Source organism: Scophthalmus maximus, chromosome 7, assembly GCF_022379125.1.
Source record: "Scophthalmus maximus strain ysfricsl-2021 chromosome 7, ASM2237912v1, whole genome shotgun sequence".
In the NCBI taxonomy this organism is placed as follows: domain Eukaryota; kingdom Metazoa; phylum Chordata; class Actinopteri; order Pleuronectiformes; family Scophthalmidae; genus Scophthalmus; species Scophthalmus maximus.
The window spans coordinates 8634245-8656234 of record NC_061521.1 but is presented as its reverse complement, the minus strand read 5'-3'; the positions used below and the strand labels follow the sequence as shown (position 1 = coordinate 8656234).

The following is a 21990-nucleotide window of genomic DNA, read 5'->3' as shown; positions in this document are numbered from 1 at the left end:
GTTGTGGGTTGTACTTCCGTGCGCCTCCGGCTGGGGGCGGTGTCGAGCCACTGTCTCCCCTTTCGCAGAGCATAAAAGGCGGTGATGAAAAAAGGCGAAGTTGCCTGCAATTGTCCGAGCCTAACGTCATGGAAAGAGTAACTCTGTCGCGGCGCGCACGGGAATAAGTCCCATGAAACAAACCGGTGGGTCGACCGCCTGCGGGATCCGATCGCTCGGCCGCTGATTCTCCCGTTTTGGTTCAGGGTTGAACGATCGACCGGAGATGCGCGTGGACCTGTTTACACGGAAAACCCTGCGAGTTTGAGTCGGAGGGAGAATGCGGAGCAGGCTGAGGACGCGCGGGGATACCATTGCTCATCCCTCTGTTCTTCCTCGCGCCAGGCCACTTCGTCTCGGAGATCCTCTCGCCGGGGATCTTTTCTAGGATCCGTAATGAGAAGCAAGTGTCCGATCGGCGATCGGGGCTGCGGCTCCACTTTCTGAGGATTAGAACCGCCGGCGGCGCTGCTTTGTGGAAGGGGAGAGCTCTCTTGTGAAAGCAGCGTTGTTTTTGGAACCTGTGGAGTTTGGGATGCGATAGTGAGGTCGAAACTACTCTCTGTTATGAATGTGCCACCGAGCGCTCGTAGATCAAAGTTACTGTTAGACATTCCGACACAATAGATAATAGGACAATAGAGCCACAGCCTCCATGGGCTGAGGACACTGGTGGTCACATGCATATTTTAGACGGTTTTCTGGCGGATACATAACTGTTGACTCCTCCTGTGTTTCTCAAGCAGCAGATCATTACATTTACATACGGGTCCTCTCGTGCTGTTGCACACCTGATCCGACAGCTGCCATGTAATCCGAGACGAGTTTTAATGTTACAGTGAGCGTGTGTCGGACGTTTCCAATACAGCATGCCTCGAGAGAGTAGCGTCAATATGCATCCAGGCACTATGTGCGTGTAGAACTTTCTGGTGTTAGGACCAAGTATCGAGCATCACGATGTCGGTGAAGGCAAAAGCCATCTACACCTTTCAAAGCGAAAACAAAGAGGAGATCAGCATCCAGGAGAACGAGGAGCTGGTCATCTTCAACGAGAAGTCGGTGGACGGCTGGTACCAGGGGGAGAACAGCCGAGGGGAGAGGGGTCTCTTCCCAGCGTCTTATGTGGAAATTATTCGCACTCGCTCAAACTCCAATGTGACGGACTGCTCCATCAGCCCGGCAGGCTCTTTGGGAAACGACTCCTCCTATTTCCCCTCAATTCCCATCACCCCTCCTCATTTGCAGCAACCGTACGATGACGACGAGGATGACGACTGGGACGACTGGGACGACAGGTCCACAGTGGTGGAGGATGCTGATTACTCCAGGAGCCCGGGGGCCAATGGACATGCCCATCAGAGCCCACAGTCCAACAACCCCAATGTGCACTACCGGGCCAAACCACACATGGAGAGACAGGACAGCATCTCCAGCTCCAGGAAAGGCAGCATGGTGGGCAGGAACTTGAATCGATTTTCTAGCTTTGTCCGCTCAGGGGTGGAAGCATTTGTTTTGGGTGATGTACCCATGATGGCAAAGATCGCTGAATCATACACCATCGATATGGGTCCTTTGGGGCCCATGTGGAAGGCGAACCCACAGCCTTTCTCTGTCTCCGTTGAAGACCCCACAAAACAGACAAAGTTCAAGGGCATCAAGACCTACATTTCCTACCGGGTCACGCCGAGCCACACAGGGCATCCCGTCTACAGGCGTTACAAACACTTTGACTGGCTGTACAACCGCTTACTGCACAAGTTCACTGTGATCTCTGTGCCTCACCTGCCCGAGAAGCAAGCCACGGGGCGATTTGAGGAAGACTTCATCGAGAAGCGGAAGAGACGATTGATACTGTGGATGAACCACATGACCAGTCACCCAGTCCTCTCCCAGTATGAAGGCTTTGAGCACTTTCTAATGTGTGCTGACGACAAGCAGTGGAAACTGGGAAAGAGGCGAGCAGAGAAGGACGAGATGGTGGGCGCCCATTTCATGCTGACCCTCCAGATCCCTAACGAACACCAGGACCTTCAGGATGTCGAGGAGCGGGTCGACACCTTCAAGTCCTTTGCGAAAAAAATGGACGACAGTGTGATGCAGCTCACACATGTTGCCTCGGAGCTGGTGCGTAAACACCTGGGTGGGTTCAGGAAGGAGTTCCAGCGGCTGGGAAATTCCTTCCAGTCCATCAGCCAGGCATTCATGCTGGATCCTCCCCACAGCTCAGACTCCCTCAACAACGCCATCTCCCATACAGGCCGCACATATGAGAACATTGGCGAGTTGTTTGCAGAGCAACCTAAGTATGACCTCTTCCAAATGCTGGACAAGCTGTCGCTCTACCAAGGCCTGCTTGCCAACTACCCTGACATTATTCATCTACAGAAAGGTAATGAGCCTCTCCCCATTCCTAGTTTTAGTGTGTGAGGGGGTTTTCTCTAATTTCCTTATGTGTGCAAACCCCATTAAGGGGAAATGGGAAAGGTAAAAATGGTTAAAAAAGAACCAAAAAAATTATTACATCAACAATCAACACAGATGTTTGGATGTATCCCCGGCCTCCCATCCGTTTTTCATTCCTGCATCTGCATTCACATTTTAACAGAATTTACCCCTGAATGTAACTCCAAGCAGCTCTCCATTTTTAAATGACAGTGACGAGTGATAACTTAGTTTTTTACAATCATCTGGCCAAATGCTGGAGTTTTCATACTATCAATCAATGAGATGTTAGATGAATTTTTCAGACCATATGGCTGCATTGAAGGGAGAAGGCTTAGTCCCTAAATACTCAGCCGCAACCTACATGGTGTTGTAGCGTCTTGGAATTGAGACAAGCAGCAATTACTTCGGGACAGTGTTGCGAAAGCTTCAATTGTACTAGGGAATAATATACAAAGTGCTAATGGGATCAGATTAAGCTAAAGGCCTGTGATCAGATTTAGTTTCTCAGTCCAAGTTATTTATTTTTGCTATGGATGACCGATTAGGTCAGGTTTTGCCTCCGGCATCTCCATTCCCTTCTCCACAGATACACACACACACATGCACACAGACACGCAGACACACACACACACTGTATGTTTTATGTGTCACTGATAAATATATGGTCAAAATGTTTGCCTGCATCTCCTGAGGCTTTATGTACTACCTCCTTGAACCCCACCCACCTAGACACACACGCACACGCACACACACACACACACACATGCACACGCACACACACACACACATTATCTTGCTTCAACAAATACTTTCATTACAACGATGGACTTTGATAACCTGTGCAAACATGTCTGTGAAGAGAAGGTGGAGTATGAGACAAATCATTTCTTCATCGCTTGCCTGGTGTTAACCCTATACTGTTCATATTACAAAGTCAATTACAAAATAATTATATATACTGTACTCAAATAGAAAATCATACCATAAGTAATGTTCCTTAAGTACATACAAAGTAAACCGTGTATGTCTTGGGCTTAGGTGTCACATTTTCAAATAAAAAACTTGTATGGCATCATACAAAGTGTTTTTACATTTTACATACAATGAATTCTACCCAAGTAGTGATTTAAGAAAACTGCCATTAATATTAAATTTAAAACTGGGTTGTTTGTTGTTCTTGTGTGGGTTCGCCTTAGATTCCTCTTGGTTCTGTTCAAACTTTGATGAGACAAGATAAGGCAAGAGCTTTGTTGTAGTGGAATAAAACTACCAGCAGCCATGATGTGACAAGCACACCAGAGTATCAGTGGCAGGGAGTGGTGATGACGGCTGGGCGATCAGAATAAGTGGTGTGTGACCTTGGTCCTCCTCAGAAATTTTTGTTGGTTCAGCAGGTCCAAAGTGTTATGAAACATAATTCAAAATAATGAATGAATGGAAAACTAGCAGTTTAGTTAGCTTTGCCACTTGGTCAGAGCAGCGAGTGAACATGTGTGAAATGCAAATTCGTTATTTTGGAAGTGCCACACATTACTCCTGTCATTTGGTTGGAGTCACCCTGGTCCCTGAGGTCACCACCATATTTATTTCTAAAAACCTACTTTCAAAATCATGAATCACCTAAAAACAAACATAACAGAATAGAGCCACCATTACTTTACAGGAAGGGCCTCAAACTGTTTGCAGTTATCAGTGTTCACTGTTTGTGAATGACGGCTTAAATGTTGTGTTCGACATTCGCTGAAAATTGTTGTCCATGCACCACCACTGGAATCAATGGAATATTTGATTCTCCTTCATTAGTATAATGCTGTTTAATCATCAACCTTATTGACCTGAAATCATAAAAACAGGGCGTTGTCCTGTAATTGGAACCTTACTCTGTCACAGTTGGGTTTTTTGCGCTGGCCGATTTCCATAATTCACGTGCTGAAATATTAGTTCTGCTCAGGTCTACAACTCGAGCATCATCTGCCGTTTGATTTTAACCCAAAGGTAGTCTGAAGAACGCTTACAAATCTCAGCAGTCTGTGTCAGCTCACAATCCCGCGACCCTATCAGCTGATTGCTGTTATCTCAGCAGGAAGGACAAGGCTCCACTGCTGAGGAAATATGCTGTTGGTAAATGTTATTATCTACCACATGTGGCCGTCATTATCACAGACATTTGTGGTCCAGTTCAGACGGCGTTACATTAAGTCATTCCACCCGAGAATAAATGAAAGAAACAAAGCCATCTGAATGATATTAAGGGCTCAGTCCACTCAGATCACAAATTATGAATATTATGAATCAGACCCAGTGGTGTGAGGTCACGTTGATATTTTTGTATCATATGCTGAGATTTATCTGCCTTTGAAATGTAATTTTGAAAGGCTTGGAGCACCACAGAGAAAAATCCAATTCACATTCATTGTACTGGGATAACGGAGGCAAATATCACACCAAGTCCAAATATTTGTTCGCCTACATACAATCAGGTTTAAGTCAGGAGTTGTTATTTGGTGAAGTGACATTATGAAACCTTTGAAAGAAGAAATGCTGTAACTCAGTCGTCCTCTTCCAAGTTTGAAGTTGAACGGCCAAGCTCACGGCTTGTGTAATGATAGTGGAGGTGAAAGTGATATTACTGAGTCAATTTTCTGGCTGCATGACTCTTCTCTACTCCTCCAAATGTTATATGTCTGTGATACGATTACCTTCATCCTGCAAGCTCTATTAGGAGCCACAATGCGCCACTGTCTTTAGAAAGTAGTAGTAGAAAGTAGTCTCATGGGAACATTATTGAACTAGGAGGAAAAGAAAAAGTGAGATGATAACGATTTTTTCAATCATGTGTGGCAGTTTGCTTTTTGATGCTGAGCTATTCTCTATTCTAGGCTTTTAAAATGATTTATTGTTTTGGCTAAATGTTGAGATGAGATGAGGCTATACCTTTTTGGTTCTGACTGAACTGTGTTTTTAGTTACGAGGATGAAAAAAGGAAAACTCCAGCTCAGATTTGCATGATAACTTATACTTAAAGCCCCAGTGTGTAATTTTCGTACTTTTCTGGCGGCATTCGGTGGTAAAGTTGCAAACCGCAACCAACTGAGCACCCGACAGGGGACACTTTATGGTGGCCCTGGAAATTCAACGCGAATGCGACGTATTCGGGACCGTTTTGTGCAACAAGCGTATTCAACGCGACGCAGCAAACGTGGCGACTTACACGGAGGTCGAAAAAACATGTATGAACACATAGTTATGGACAATATATTCAATTTCTGTGAATAAGTTCTTCTAAATATTACACACTGTAGCTTTAGATTAAGTTTAAACCTCTGCCCCGTTTTTTCCCAGCCGCAGCCCAAAACTACATTAATTTCACTAAGAACATTGTGTGTCGTCAAGGGTACAATATCATTGGCACATGGTGCGGTAACTATTAGTAATAAAAAGTAATCAGCCCACCAGCATCTCTCTCGCTAATTAACACATTATATCTTGTTTATTTGAGAATGACCGTTTGATATTTTATAATAATAGTAATATCTATATTCAATACTCTACATGGGGAAGTTTTGCAGTAGTGTTTTTGTTCGGGCAGAGACCCTTTCCCTCTGCTGTGTTTCCCCGCCGGTCCAGAAAACTCCCCTTGATGTGACTCGTGTTCTGCTGAACCAGAGACAGCTGTGGCAACACTCGGAACACGCAGATCTGAGGTCAACCTTTTCCGGTGTGCTCCTCCTCCTCCTCCTCCTCCTCCTCCTTTTTTCTTCCCTTTAGCTCTTTGTCGCTTTTTTTCCCTGCCCGACTTTCCTCTTCCCTCAGGTCTATAGAAGAGGTTTTTTAAAACTGTGATCCTGGAGAGCACGTGATCTGCAGGAATGTAACTGTCTCCGCGACGTGGTGGTGGGCAGTAGCTGCATGTGGCCTCTATAAAATAGCGTAGGGAGCAGAGGGTTCTGGGTAATGTCCGAAAAATGTAAGGGTGTGCTCCATAAATCTTTTTCCTTCCATTTTCTCTGTCCTGCGTTGGCTTTTGCTCAACAGGTTTTTAGTTGGTTTTTTTTTATCTCTGCTGTTGCTCAAACTGCAAATCAGTCCGTCACAAAAGCTTCAACTCTCTCCGTAACGTCTGTCTGCTTCTTTTCATCTTTTTCCCCTCCTGTCCCCCCCCCCCCCCCACCGAAGACATCCATATCAGAATTGTCTGTCTGAGCTGCAGCCCTGGTTTCAATAGCAGAGAAAATAAATCTAGTCTGGTCCAGAGGCTTGGACTCCTCTCACAGTGCGATGCAGCACTTTGAACTGCTGCCAGAGCAAATCCCATAGATGGACCTTGATCTCATTTGAAAACAATTGGACGACTTGATCTGTTGGGCTAATTACATTGCATTCTGATTGAATAAAGAGCCGCTGAGGCCTTTGTGTAAAGGGCAGATGTGAGCACTGTTGGCTTCAACTGCACTGCCTGGTACAATTACTTGTTGCTAATCCCGGTCTCTGAAATATACTGCGCCGCACCCGTCTTGTATCAATTATTTTGAATTAGTGTCGTTAATTGATAACTGGGCTGTGCTGGAATCAATCTAGACTCAAACATTATTAAATGTGCATTTTCTGGAAGTAAGCGTACATGGATAGCAGCTTGTAACTGGTACATGTGACAGCAGGGCAGACGTCATGTTCTGTAGATTTTGTACCTGGCAACAACCGACTAATGGGAGACTAGAATCTAGCCTCTCGGAGCTTTGAATAATCACAAAGGGGGAACACAATAACAGAGAAACCAACCCTCCCCAATGGTGTTGGGTATCAGTCTGCACCAATCACTTTTGTAAGATGAAATCTGAGGCGTCAGGCTCCGCATGGCTTCTGGATCTGCATCACTTGTGTCCCCTGAATGATATGTTGAAGAAAAGCGAGGCAGCACTGATTGTTAGAGTCTCGTGGATGAATGATTTCTACATTGAATTGAACTCGAGGGTTAGCAGGAAAAGGCAGTTTCAAATCCTGAAGTACAACTTTATAAATGACACGAACCCAAAGCAAAAGTCATGTCGAATGTTCTGTGGTGATGTGTGGTGCATTTTTCTGGATAAAAAGCACCATACTTTTATCGGTTCTCCTTTTGTCGTGACTCATTTTTGCGGTGAAGAAAGTGCAGCGCTTGTCTTTATGCTCCCTGAGCTGTTGCTGACAGTGGGATAAAACCTTGTGTGATCCACACCGGCTCATTATTCAGTTTGAGAATGAGCTAGGTCCCTAGGGATAACTCCAGCGTGCCAGCCAGACTTAAATCTGGACAAGAGGTGAGTCGTCCCCCATATGGCAACACATCACAAAACCACATGTAGTATCAGCTTGAAGGAAAAGGCTGTTGCCTGGTCTGAGAAAATGTGTCTGCAAAATGCTCGATAGAAAGAAAAGTGTTGTCTGACTTGAAAGTTTTGGGGGTTTGGAATTTTGCCCGCATGCATTGATGTTCTGAGCTTCTCTAAGCAGTGACCGGGAGCACATGGCGTGTTGATATGATCTGACAAACATGTTACGGATTAACATCCTGCTACAACAAACAAGGGAAGTTTTCGGACTGTGCGGTGGGCCAGTTACAGCAGCTCTTAAATGCTGATTGTATATTATTGTGTTAGCGAAGGTCCCCTTCGCTGAGGGTGGTGACTTTGGAGAGCGAGCGTCTTCTCTCCCTTGTTTGCTCACTCATAAATCTCGACAAAGGCCGGGCCCTCGTCCTCGCACACACTGTCTATCCAAACGCCGCTGCATTCCTCTCCGCGTTGGCCCAGTGCACCGCTGTTTCACACTGAAGGAGATTGCAGATGTGTCCAAGAACCACCGCTATACCTCCCCCCTCGGCTCGAAAAACCACATATTTTGTGGCGATTGATGACTAAGATTTTTTTTTAAAAAACCCAGTGCAATAGCAAATCCACATATAATTGGTTGAAAAAAATATATTATATAACCTTTCGGTGCACATTGCTGTGTAATATAATACGGCCACAAAGTATGACCTCAGTTACAATAGAACTGAACACCGCCCTGACGCTGTGTCAACAAAAACTGAACATTGTGGTTCACAAACATTCTGTAACTCTCAGTATTAATCGTGGCACTCTGGCCCAGCTGATTCCTCAAGTTTAAACCGGTCATACTGTATTAGTCTGTCGCTGTAGAGGCCTTGTCCAGACAGCCTCCTCATTAAAACATGATTACTTTAGATTAGTAAAATCCTGTCTCATAGTGAAGAGTCTGGGTGTCCGATAAGCCCTCAAAGTCATGGATCTGCGGCTGCCTGAGGCCATGCATTGAAGTCTGGACAGTTTTTCCTGACTCGGACGATCTTCTGCCGCGTTAGTCATATGTGAAAGGCAAACTCTGGAGAATGTCCGGACCAAATGTTTTGGACAGGTTCTGGAGTTCATGTCTAAAAGTTAGTCAAACTAGACTTCCTGGAGTGTGCTGCATCCTCTCACATTTTATGGTGGCTATGGGGGACGGCTAATTCCATTTCCGGTTTCTCCCATGCTGGAAATTCAACGCTCGGAACTCGGACCCCGGAAGTCGCGGTAGTGATTTTTCCAACCTCCCGAGTTGCAGTGGAACACAACATGATGTAGCAAACATGGCAATTTACACGTAGGTCGGGTCCCCGAATGTTGCTATATTTAACTCATCGGTTCTTTGTTGCAGGTGGTTATACATATATGAACACACAATTATGGACAATATATTCAATTTCTGTGAATTCGTTCTTCTAAATATTACACACTGTAGCTTTAAATGAGTATGCATAGTGTGAAAAGGGCCACTTGTAGAGACCATAATGAATTATTTTTTCCGCCTGCTCCTAAATGCCCCCCCAGAAATCCATTAATGCTGTATAAATTAACTGCTATTTTCAGCCTGAAAGCAGTGTGGAAGTATGACATGTCAGCTCAATGGTTTGCACTTTCACCTCACAGCTGGAGCCGACCAGGCCAGCTGGGTTTGGTTTTTTTGGAGTAGTTTGCATGATCTTCCTCTGTCTGCATCTCTGTCCTCCTCTGTCCTCTGGTTAGTCCCCACAGCCTGAAGATATGCAGGTGATGGTTAAGTGGAAACCTGGAATTGCTTGTATTGGTGTGAATGTGTTTCCCCGACTAAGGTCCTGGGATTGGCTGGCAACCTGTCGCGTGTGAGCAGGGCTGGGCTAGAAAAGGGATGGATGAATGGAAAAAGATCATTTATTGGCGTTTATATTTTGTCGTGATCATTTCATTCTTTGGCAAGAAGTTCACTGGTTCGCTCACGGATTAGTTGTTGTGTTGGCTCTGCACATATTGAGATGATAACATTTCTACCTCCAGTGCAGTTGATGTAGAGCCAAAATAGCCTCAAACTGAAATTTGTCTCTCTGTCTTTCCCTGGATGAAATGACGCCACCATGGTAACAAGGACGCTTGTTGTTGCATAGAGATGCCATACCACAGAGGAGAGCATTGTTAGCACTGCATTCTGTAGTGTTTCCCTGTGTCATGTTGTTGTTGTGTGAGCATTACTAAGCAAGTGTTTATTTTGTAAGATGGGTTGGATATGAAATCACTATTTCAAGGGCAGACAAAATCCTGATCTGCAAAATATCCTTTGTTGTGCTACCTATCAAGTAATACTTCCCATTAGACAAGTGTTACAGGGCAAACACAGTTGACACTGTAATATAACGCTTTTATAAATAAAGGAATTCATATCAAAGCCAAGGAGCAGAAGAGGAAGCCTTCGGATGGATTTCGTAACATCACAACCCTTTGAGCGTTTAGCCACAATAATAAGTAATATAATTTGTTTTACTTTTCCTGTGATGACATTTTTTCAAGTCTGAACTTTGTGAGGTTGGCTACGTTTGAGAAGCTGTCTCAAAACATCTAATAAGGATCCAAATGTCAGCTGGAAATCCACATCCAGGCCAACGGCTGATTTACAACAGCCTTTTTAAACAAATGTTGGCGAACCCGAGCTGAAAGGAGAGGAAACAAAAAATGCTTTTGCAGAGGAACATTGGGAGATAAACACGGGGCTATTATGAGTTGTAAGGAATTCTGCATACCTTCCAAGATCATCGTCGAGCAAAATCTCCCTCAGTAAACAAACACATCGTGATGGAAGCGTGTCTCACACGTGTGGATTTGTAACGCCTCTCTGTGCAAACGTGACGTAGGTAATAGTTTCAGAGCAGATTCTTCGCACACACTAAAACAAACATCTGTTGTAAACATCTCTTTCCCTGCGCGGCTTCAATTAAGAGCTTTGATTTGAACTCCGGGTGCTATCAGAAGCCCGATGTCTGATATTTCTGTTTAACAGTTGCGGTCATGGAGCATGCTGTGGACGTGACCGGACCACAGACTCAATATTTAACTAATTCCCTGTGCAGAAGGGTGGTACTGTTTTTCAACATTCCTCATCCCCGAAGTAATTCAAAATTAAAGAGTAAACGTCAGCGTCCAAGATGAATGGCCGAAGGATATTGAAGATGACTAACGTTGTCTGTGAGCACGGCATAAACTCCAGCTGGTTTTATTTGTGTATCTGATTTTGCTGCTGTAAACAGTATCACAATTAGCTTACTCAGCAGTGGGGGTTTTTTATGTTTGTGTATCCTCAAGGCTTTAAAGGATGGCAAATACTGGAAAGTCCGCTTGACCCTGCTATGCATTCTCGAAGCTGAGTCTCAGTTTTACTTCCTCTCTCTTCTCTTCTCGACTCTAGTCTCAAAAGCTTCCCTCTCCTAACTTTTGCCAGCTCTTCTGCTCGCCTTTCCTTCCCCTTCGTCCTTTCCCTTTCACACCTGCATTAAGCTTAAATGTCACAGTATCTACCTGCATCCATCTGTTCATTAGAGACTAAAGGAAAGACCTCACCACCATTCACAAAGGCGAAATTTCAGCAGCAAAATCATTTTTATCTCAGTGCAATCAGCGCAATTAGTGGCGAAATCCACCTAATTTGGACTTCGACTAAGCACATATTTGTGTCATTTACAGAGCTGTCTTTTGAGGGATGATTTGCAAATGATAGTTACGGGAGTCAATGGTCCAAAACCCAGCGAGTCAGTGAGTCAGCTAAACAAGCCTAACCGATCAACAATGAACAAATATCTCATCAGTTCACTGCAGTGCTTGACACAGACGTCAGTCACACACACACACACACACACACACACACACACACACACACACACACACACACACACACACACACACACACACACACACACACACACACACACACACACACACACACACACACACACACACACACACACACACACACACACACACACACACACACTTACTTACTTCGTGGTGACAAGCAGCGTTTGTCCTCAGTTGGAAAATGTCTGTCTGTCCGATGTGAATAGCATCCACTAACATCCACTTAGTCAAGTTATTGCTTCCTTTGTGTAAAGTCTTTAACCAAATTCCCAGAGTGGTTATTTTTATTATATTTATGTTTAAACATCCCAAAAAAGGTTTACGGTTCAACCTAAACTGTATTCTAGTATTGCAAATGCACATGAGAATACGACTGTATTATCTTGAATTTATTTTTTACTTTTTACTTTGCAACAGGGAAATTTAGCCAAGTTCCAAGGAAAAGTGTGGGTGTATTTTGCGGTTATTAGTGCAGCGGTGAAGTCATCACATTCTAGTGGCTGTGCTTTCACATATTAGTTACTGTCTCACTCCTCACAGCCGCACAAACTCAATCACCGCAAGAGGATTGTGAAGCAAAAAGTGATCTTTCTTAAAATTGGTATTAATTATTGGTAACTCGATTCAACTTACCCTCTAAACTACGAGGAGGATATCTTCATTTGTAATGTCAGTCCTTTTAGTTTGTCCCACATACAGAAATAGTCACCTACAATGTCTTGGGTTTGGAAACATTTATTGAAAGAAGAAGTTAATAAGGCTATTACTTTCTAATTAGTACAACACAGCCCATGGTAATGGACTATTATACTTGCCAGCTTAATAGCTACCCAGACAAATGAAGTTATGACTTCCCAAAGAAAACCCATTACAGTAAGATAACAGTTGAGACCGCCAGTCTACGATTGCATAGACATTGCAGGGGCCAACAGACCCGAGCTCCAGTTTGAGAATTCAGACACACTGACTGCTGTGTGCTAATGTTCAGATCGCAACAGAATCTGCAGGCTGTCAAGAAAAATATTGCCAGCTTTGCTTAAGGTACTCAGACATAGGGAATTGGCAGATGTCATCAACACTAACACATAAATCCAAGCACAAAAGCAACACACTGTAAACAAATACAAGTATCTTAAAGAGGGACTCACGATGGATCATAAAAAGTTATGATGTTGGAAAATCGTGCCTCTGCCAAGCTGCAAGTGCACCTGACTTTGAAGGGAATGATAGGTGGCCCTCTGATTGGTTTAATGCATGTTACACCACCATGATTAATCAGGAGACGAAATACAACCCATGCGCCTGGTGTAGTGACAATTCTTTTCCGCCGTTATACTAACAAAAGAATTGGAGATGCCCTAAAAGCACTTGCACAATGCATTTTAGACCATGCGCTTAAGAATCATTCAGTTTGATTCCATGGTCTTAGAAGGGGCTAGTTTCAATTTCGGCAAAAGCTTAAATTGACACTTTCCTCTCCTCCCACTACCACCCGCTACCCCTCCTCAATCCCCTTTAGAGTAATATCTACTCAGTGCAGACCCATGGAGCTTTCACATGAGCCATAAAACATGTGGTAGCCGGTCTGGTTGGGCAAGATAAACAAATCTGGTGACTTTCCAGACCACTGTTCGTGTATCACAGACCATTTTTCAACTCGACAAAAGAGGGGAAGAAAGCCTGTAGTGGGAACGAGGGATTGGTTTGCAGAATGGTAGGAATCCTACACAGCCTCTGTCACAGTTTGTATTTTTGTAGCATGTGTTTTGTAGTTACGTGCAAAGTTAGAAAGCAGATTTAGCCGCAAGGACAAACACATCAAGCTTTTTATTTGTGATACATTTCAGATACATTTAAAAAATGAAGACACTGTTTTTTTAGAATAGAAAGAAACCTGAACAGCTTTGTTTTATTATTCTGTCACAGTTGTTGTAACTTGAATTTTGTGGCTTTTTTTTTTTTTTTTTTAACGCCGTGTCACTTCTAGCTGCAAAGACGGATGCGCTGATCCAAATATGTTGGTCCCGCCCACCCACCCCAATTATTCCTGTCCCCCCTTTTCTTTTATGTCCTGCAGATGGACTATCTGCCGATGCACATTCTCCTCTCATGTGGAAAACAGCATACATGAATGTAGGTCAGCGCCACAGACTCAAGTCCACACGCCTCCTCTCTCTCTCTCTCTCTCAGATTGGAAATGCTGTTCATGCTTTCCCAGACTTCTGCCAGGAATTCCATACAAAATCCTGGGCGGCATGAGCTCACGGATACAGTTAAGGGATAAGACCTGTCCACCGCAGCGGATCTATAAAAGGCAGAACAACCTGCACGACAGAACTCGTCCCTCCAGCTCGATTATCTGTCTGACTGAAATCTGTGCGCTCCCTGGTTTCGTCTGAGATTGAGACAGACTCACTAATCTGAGGAGCAATGCGGTGCGGCGACATACCATTCGGCTGCCATGTTCTGCACGTGGAAAGTGATGTCATGGCAGTCTGGGTGAATGTGGTTACAACTTGTCCTGGTCTCACTAGACGTTTGGTATGCAATGAAACAAAAAGCTATTGTGTGGCCCCTTGCTCTACCTATAAAGTGCACAGCTTTTAGGGGAGAAAGTTACGATGCAGGTCTGCAGCGCTCCACTGAAACTGTTGTTTTCATGTGGCATGTCATAGCGTAATATACAGACCCGCCCAAACAGCGATAAAACCTTAAACAAAAAACACATATTACAGCTTTTCTTTGACTCTATGCATCTAAAGTCATCACTAATGGTGCGTTCACTCCAATCAATTGCATTGCTTGCACAGGTAACGCAGGTAAAGAAAACACACAAATATTTGCTCGTACTCCTTTGGATACAAAAGTGACTTTGGGAGAATCTCAACGTGAATATTTTTTTTTTGACGTGAAATTGAATTTGTGTTGACTTTGTATGTACGCAAAAAATGACACACCAAGTAACACTATCTCAATAGTGTATGTTGACTTGACAGTGGATACAATTATATTGTTGCTTTGTGTTCATTCTATTGCAATGTTTAAAATACCCTTCTTGTTTTTTATCATCCCAGGTGCCTTTGCCAAGGTGAAAGAGAGCCAGCGGATGACAGACGAGGGGAAGATGGACCAGGACGAGGCCGATGGCATTAGGAAACGCTGCCGGACGGTTGGGTTTGCCCTCCAGGCAGAGATGAGCCACTTCCATCATCAGCGAGAGGTGGACTTTAAAGACATGATGCAGGCCTACCTCACGGAGCAGATAGCCTTTTACCAACGCGTGGTTCAGCAACTGGAGCGGACCCTGCGCATGTACGACTGTCTGTGAAGACACCACACCACTGCCAAAAAAGCACAGAAGATGACAAAAGGAAGATCCAAGTCTTCAAGTCTTTTATCAAAACGTTTTGTGTTGTGCGTCGTATTTGGCTCGGTTTGAAAAGACAAAATGAAGCAGTAGTTACTGGAAGATATACACATCCTGTCAGTCTTTCACCTTGATGGATTCAAAGTCATATTTTTATTTTAAAAGATCTACTGTACTTTTTTTTTTTCCTGAAACACACACCACATAGGCTGTGTCACAGTGTATCATTTATTTTACATAATTTAAGGTGTTCGTAACATTAAAATAAGAATATAGGTTTCAAATTCATAGTGGATCTGTAGTTGATTGTCCATAGTGTAACACATGAAAGCCATGAAATGGGTTTTATTTCGAAATTGACCCCCCTTCTCTCCAACATCATGCACTTTGGCTTCTCCAGGGACTAATTCAAGTTGCTTCCAGTATGTTAAAAAAAAAAATCTCAATATAAAAACATTCCAAATGTTGTTTTTTTCTTTTTTAAATTCCACAATTTAGGATTTTATCAAAGTCTCATTTGTCAAAGAGGGAGAAAAAAATAATAGTACTACATTCCAAACAACTCTACAATATAGAGTAGGGGGATTTCACCATTGCCACTTCTGGTTCATGTTAAGGGCACAACTTGCTCAGGTGTTCACTGCTTTGTTTCACTTTCTTTACTCATGTTATCTCTTAATACAAGTCACAGAAGCCTGTCCGAACCTTGCAACATGTTAATGATACCATGTAACTCAGCTTCATTTTCTTACTTTTTATCATAAGGAAAGTGCCTTAAAGGATCTGAAGCATTTGGATGAATTATTTGTAAATGGACCGTTTGTCTGTCGCATGGTTTTTGTCTGTCGCATGGTTTTTTCGAGGGGGGTGTATTGTTGAAACAAGTTTGCACATGTGTCTATGTACTGGTGGGTCATAGTGTGTGTGGGTGGGTTTATGTGAAGGTGAGCGAATGAAATGATTCAATAACTGTGGTGATCAATTCCTGTTTGCCATGGTGAAAAACAAACAATTCTACTTTGGTATGTAGCAGCAGATTTATCTGGCCATTTAATATTAAATACTATTAGATACTAGAGATTGGGTGAGGCAGAATATCAATTTGGCATTGACATTGATGTTTGTATAATTTCTTTGACACAAAAAAAAAATATTTTTGGCCTTGTGGTAAAAACAGTATAATTTGCTAAAAGTCGATAATTTAAAATTCCACATTTAATTTACAAATGAAACCAAATTACATGACTCAGAATAAAGCCATAATGTCAAAGAATACAACGGACATTTTTTAAATTTTGATTTGTTTTTTGCAAAAAGTTTGCGAGGTGAGCCAGTTCAAAAACGTACAAAAATCTGGCTAAAATCATCCTATGTGAACTAGACATAAAGCTCACAAATTAATGTGTTATCTCTAATCTGTTTAATCTGTGCAAAAAACAAAGTAAAATATTTTCAAATTGTGGTTTTACAGTGGGTCATGTCTCTGCACTCATTGAAAAAATAGTCCAGCACATAACCCCTTGTAAAACTGTAACTTTTCAATTCTTTCCTTTGGAGGCAGACCTACTTATTATGCTCAGCTTGTCAAAACCAGCTGCTGGTTGGACCCTCAACTTATTCTGCAGACGTGGGAGTAGTATCAGTTTTCTCCTTTACCTCTGTAAAAAAGGAAAATATACATATTTCCACAATGCTGCATTAATAATGATGATCCAAGTCCCACTCCTCCCTGAGTCAGTGTTCAGTACTGATATTTCATGGAAAACTTGTGGTGTAGACAAGGCTATCTTTAGCGTCGTGCCAACCTTAGAGGTGGATGTGGAGTCGCAAGTGTCAGTTTGCGAGACGCTGATTCTTCATTTTGATGGAAGGGGGTTGATCTCTCAGTGAGGCATTGGGATGAAAATTAATGAAATGGTGTTTTTGAGTTTTAGAATTTGAAATCAAAACTTTTACTGTGGTTCTTCCATATCAAAGACATGCTGATTCAGAATGCAGGTTTCCTCTGTAAACAAGTGGCCTGTGTGTTTGTGTGACTCAGAAGTGTCATCTCAGTTACATGGTCCACATCTGCAGCCTTCAACACTGCTGTCTGAACGTGGTATTGTATGTTTGCTTGCTTGCTTTTGAACAAGTCTCTTTTATTTTCGTACATCAGCATTTTCACTCATTGCAGTTTCTCCAAGACCAAAGACGTCAGACATGTTTGGTGAAGTGTAATTTAGTGTGTTGTTGGGTTTTGTGATAAAATCTGGAAATTGTGAAGAGAGCATTTGAAAAGAATAAAGAAACATTCCCCAACTAGGTTTCACAATAACACTTGCCTCATGTTCCAAAGTCGCGCGATAAGTTAAATGCCAGGAATTTCACACACGTTTGTTAACGTGGATGTGTGACCTGGTGAGTTGCTTGAGCCCTGTGCCTTATTTCAGTCTCTGACATAACCAGATGCGGATTTTCAGTCATTTAAGTCATCTTTGTGGGTTTGAATGTATGTAATATTAATTAGAAATAAGTTTAAGCCCATAACACCAATGTGAATATTTTGGGTATATACAATTATTCATAAAACACTGATATAGAACTAGGGCAGGGAAGCAGATGTCCACTTTATGCACTAAATCATTGTTTTCTGTCAAACTGCTGTTTTCATATTCTACAATTTATTTATTTTTTCCACACTGACAACGTCAGAGTAGTTGTTAACAAGATGTCACGACACCACAAACAGTTTGTCCTGGATATAATCAAAACAAGGACAGCCAGGGCCTGTTGTAAACATCTTTGTCCACGCAATCACAATGATGTAATTGCAAAATTAATGAAATAGAAAAAAAAGTGCACATCTTTCCAGAAGTCTGAAAGATGAATACTCTTTTCCCCCACTTCTCCAGGAATGAGTAATCATTCTTGTAAGTCTATTATCTGCATGTTTAGCCACATCAGTGCCCTGGCTCTATGGATGGCAATGTCACTCTGTTGGTTGGTTGGTGGGTCCCAACACTTTGGCCCAGGCTGAAATATCCCTAACGACTACAGGGTGGATTACCAATCCTGTTGTCTTTGGAGATCACTTGAATTCTTGGCTAGCAAAACTAACCATCCCCATCAATCTTAGTATGTAGTGCTAGTCAAGTAACCATGCCATTTAACTCAAAGCAACACTGTGTCACATCTTCACAAAGCTGCAAGCATGGCAGTAGACTTCTTAGTCCTGTTCTATATTTTTTCCCTTTAGCATTTTATTAAAAGTTTCCTTCTATGATTGAGGTGCTTGTGCTGGGAAGAGTTATCTCTGTTTGACTTCTTGAATCAGCAAAGCTTTAACTTAGTGCTCATCATTCAGCTGGTAAATACACACGTCTCAAAAACAGTTTGTCGGGTGAATAAAGAAGTTAAAACATGGGGGGAAAAAAATAAATAATATGATGGAACTGACATCACACACATGACATGAGAACAAAAATGCAGCCCTACACACGACAGCCCCTCTGAAGCAACAGAAGCGATGATTTCCTACTGCACTGGAGAGACACAGGCTTTTTTAGAAACAGCTGATAAATGCCCAACCTTTCCTTCGAATGTTAAAATCAAACCCAGGCTTTTCCCCTCAATCTGTTCCAGATGCTCCGGAAGCAAACATTTCATTTGGACAGCTTGGATCAACAGCTCTGTTGGTTAGGTGAACGAGGCGTTGCTTTGAACCTTATTAACGTCAAGCTCACTGTTATTCAGTCAAACCACAGGTGAACCACTACAACGGTATCACTGTACCTGTTTTGTACTTTAAAACTAGCAGCTCCTTTGTAGCAATGCATAGCGACGCTAAAGGATCACATCTGCTCCACTGTCTGTATGTTACAGGTGCACTTGATGAATTTTTTAAACTAAAAAAGAAAAAATCAAAAGATAATCCAGATGTTCCTTTTCTAAATCCAGTACCTTGGTCGGATTGTTGCATTTAAAGCTCTCTTGGGGTTTGGTATGCAACTGGAGTAGTGGGATGATGTCACCTTCATGATTTGTGCCAGGAGGAGACGTCATCAGTTTTGCTGAGGAAAAAGAATGAAAATCTTAATGTGAAGCATAAATCACTCCGCTAATTAGAAGTAGTGAAAGCTAATTTATTTTTAGACCATTTAAGTTTTTTTGCCCCACACTTCTCAGATGGTCACCATAGTTTAGCAGTAGAGCAGAGCGAAAAGGCCTCAATGGCGTTGAAATTACCAGGCATGAAATTGGGTCAGGGGTGAATAAGGTGAGAAGGATACGACCCCTCTAGGGGGTCCGTAAGAAAATGTTTAATATTTCATATTTAAAAGCATCAATCTGATGCATTTTGAGAGAAAAATCAAGCAGAATTACAAGACAGTATGAATGTATAATAAAGTATCTATATATACATGGTCACATATAAGAAATGACTGACAACTTCTCTCATGAAATGCGCAACAGCACAACTTTAATAGTGCGATCTGCCGCAGAAGATGAATATGGGTGGGAGGGGGCAGGGGTTAGAGGGGTCTCATTTTTTCTTCTTTGCCTGGACCAGTGTCTCCATGGCCCGCTTTTGCTGTTTTGCCACATGTCTCAGCCTTGCCCTCTTCTCTTCTTCAGCTGTCTGTCTTTTGTCAGGCTATTCCACTTTCCAAATCGGCGATTTCTTTTCAGCTTCCGAGCGTTTGGTCTGCACGAGCGAACTGCGTGTACACTTCACATACCAATCAGGTAGCAGTATTCCCCTACCTTCCCAGAGAAAAAGAACTGGTGATGCGAGGCCCTTCGCGCTAATATTTCCATGCTCTCGCGCTTGTAGAGTGAATGTTTTTTTCGAATTCAAGGCTCCCTTCAGGCGCGGGCACATGTTCGCAGTTCACTGATAATCTCTGGTATACCTCTATGTCACGTCCATACCCCCCCCAAATTTTATTATGCGATTCACGTAGGTCACCTATTTTGGTTTTTAAAACGGCGAATTTCGCCGAAAGGGGAGTGATTTTCTTGCCTGAATTACACCTTGGGAAAAGCCCTACAATCTTGAGGTATTACCAGAGTAATGCCATGAGTCTACTTCCCAGCAGCAGCAAACCCAAGTTGTGTGAGCGAGGAAGTACGGGAGAAGAAATCTAGTTTGCTTTGCCCTCTTTTAGGCTTTTTCCATTGGACAAAGCTGAAGCCTGGGTGAGCCAATTGTGTCTTTTCAGGACAAGGGAACTTTTTGTTTCAAACAGGAAGTTGTGATAAAAACTATAATTGTCTGGAAGCAGCACCCTACCTTCAGTTATCACAACGTAACAAACCCTTTGCCTCGGGTCTCCCCGTGCTCGGGTTTCATGCTGCAAGTCACATTCAGATTACTTAGCACATTCGAAACTTTCTTTCATGCCCCTAACATCCAAAGTAACTCACTTGGCTCATCTTAAAGGGGAAAAACAAACATTTCTTTCAGGTCTGCAGTGCTGCTGCAGGGGCAGATGGTAAAAGCGTTATGGCCCAAAGTGCCAGCAGATGTCTATAAAAAAATTAAAAAAAAAAAAAAGATGCTGAGTGAAGGAAAGGAGCCATTTCATGTCTGCATAGTCTTGGGAGGAAAACTGCGCCCCGGGTCCCTCGATGGGATACCTCAGAGGACAAGACGTACCCAGCGTCTCCCTGAATGAAAAAACAGTCTGAGCTCCAGAGCGGGGAAGCAAAAACGTGTTGGACCCTAGCAGCAGTACAACTGTCTGCATCAACTGCTACACTGCAGACATGAATCCCACATGCCGTTTTCCAACATGTCAAAATTCCAAGTTTTTAATCTCAATCTCCCACACGTTTGTGAGTGATCTTACCTGAACACTTGAATTAAGAAAGTGTTGCTGCCATGACTTGATGACTGCACAGGATTGTTGTCCCACTCCTCAACTGTCTGCGGTGACATGGACTTGACCTCCACGGTGCAGAGGATTACGGAGTCCCCCTCCTCGGGCATCTGTGTGAAACAAAGGCAACAGATGGTTGGATCACCACCACACATGGCGGGTGTGGTAATCCCCCCTCCCACCTCTCCTGCTTGCTGCAGGGGCCAGTGTCGCAGCCGGGGGCCAGAAGCCAACATTCAAACCAGATTTGTGGCTCCATTGAGATGGTTTCCGAGTTTTCAACTCGGCCTGCAGACTGCCCTGCCCCAACTACTGCACAGAAGGCAAAGCGCTGTTCGCCTGTTTATTCAAGGTTTTTAATATTGACCTTATTGAGCTTCCCTGTTAGGGTTAAGATGCGCAGGACCCAGATGCAGACTCAGAGCAGGTAGAAAAAGGACTTACCGACCAAACACACACAGAAGAACTCGTAACAACTCAGGTAATCCAAAAAAAAAACTAAAACTCAGGAACATGGATATGAAAAACCAGGGAAACAAGGAACACAGTGCAGAGCTGAGACCAAACTGAACCGAAGAACCAAGGGAGGCACAGAGACTATGTAGACAGGAGAGCTAATTAGACACAGGTGTGACGCATTAGGAACAGGTGCAGGCAATTACAGGGAAACACAAGACAGTAAAGTGACAGACAAGAGACAGGGGAACAGGAAGTGCAGAAACGTGAGGAAAGTGTCTTCAAAATAAAACAGGAAATATAAAAACTCAAGATAAAGCAAACAAGGGGAATAACTTAACTAAAACAGAGACAGAAATAAAGGTAAAACTAAGCATGAATAAACAATAACATCCACAAACATCCTTGTTTGTCCACACTGCACTCTCTCGGGCCCTTAACATCAAACGCGACGTGTCAGCCGATAAGATAGACAGTTTCTCGAGATAACGCGAGTCACATCCGGACAGACAGTGAGACAGACTGATACGCGATTTAAGACGAAAAACTTAGTCATGCGGATCTAGTCATAGTCTTTGGGGAAAAACTTCAGACTGAAAACCAGTCAAACTAGTCAGAGCTT

General features: G+C 43.1%; 1 protein-coding gene and 1 long non-coding RNA gene across 2 annotated transcripts; one reads left to right on the top strand and one right to left on the bottom strand.

Moving 5' to 3' along the window:
• The first annotated feature begins 78 nt into the window (after positions 1–78).
• On the top strand, positions 79–17349 carry snx33 (sorting nexin 33). The gene is made up of 2 exons (XM_035642300.2): positions 79–2428; positions 14756–17349. Exons 1-2 carry the CDS (start codon positions 997–999, stop codon positions 15007–15009), a joined length of 1686 nt encoding a protein of 561 aa, XP_035498193.1. The 5' UTR covers positions 79–996; the 3' UTR covers positions 15010–17349.
• A 226-nt stretch (positions 17350–17575) lies between these two features.
• On the bottom strand, positions 17576–21573 carry LOC124850126. Its single transcript, XR_007030995.1, has 3 exons — positions 21357–21573; positions 20883–21022; positions 17576–19100 (listed from the first exon to the last, which is right to left on the bottom strand). It is a non-coding gene; the product is annotated as an uncharacterized LOC124850126 (long non-coding RNA).
• Between the last annotated feature and the right edge of the window lie 417 nt (positions 21574–21990).

Coding starts and splice junctions, on each gene's coding strand:
- snx33 (XM_035642300.2), top strand. CDS start 997: ATGTCGGTGAAGGCAAAAGCCATCTACACCTTTCAAAGCGAAAACAAA. Junction 2,429..14,755: donor CATTATTCATCTACAGAAAG/GTAATGAGCCTC, acceptor TTATCATCCCAG/GTGCCTTTGCCAAGGTGAAA.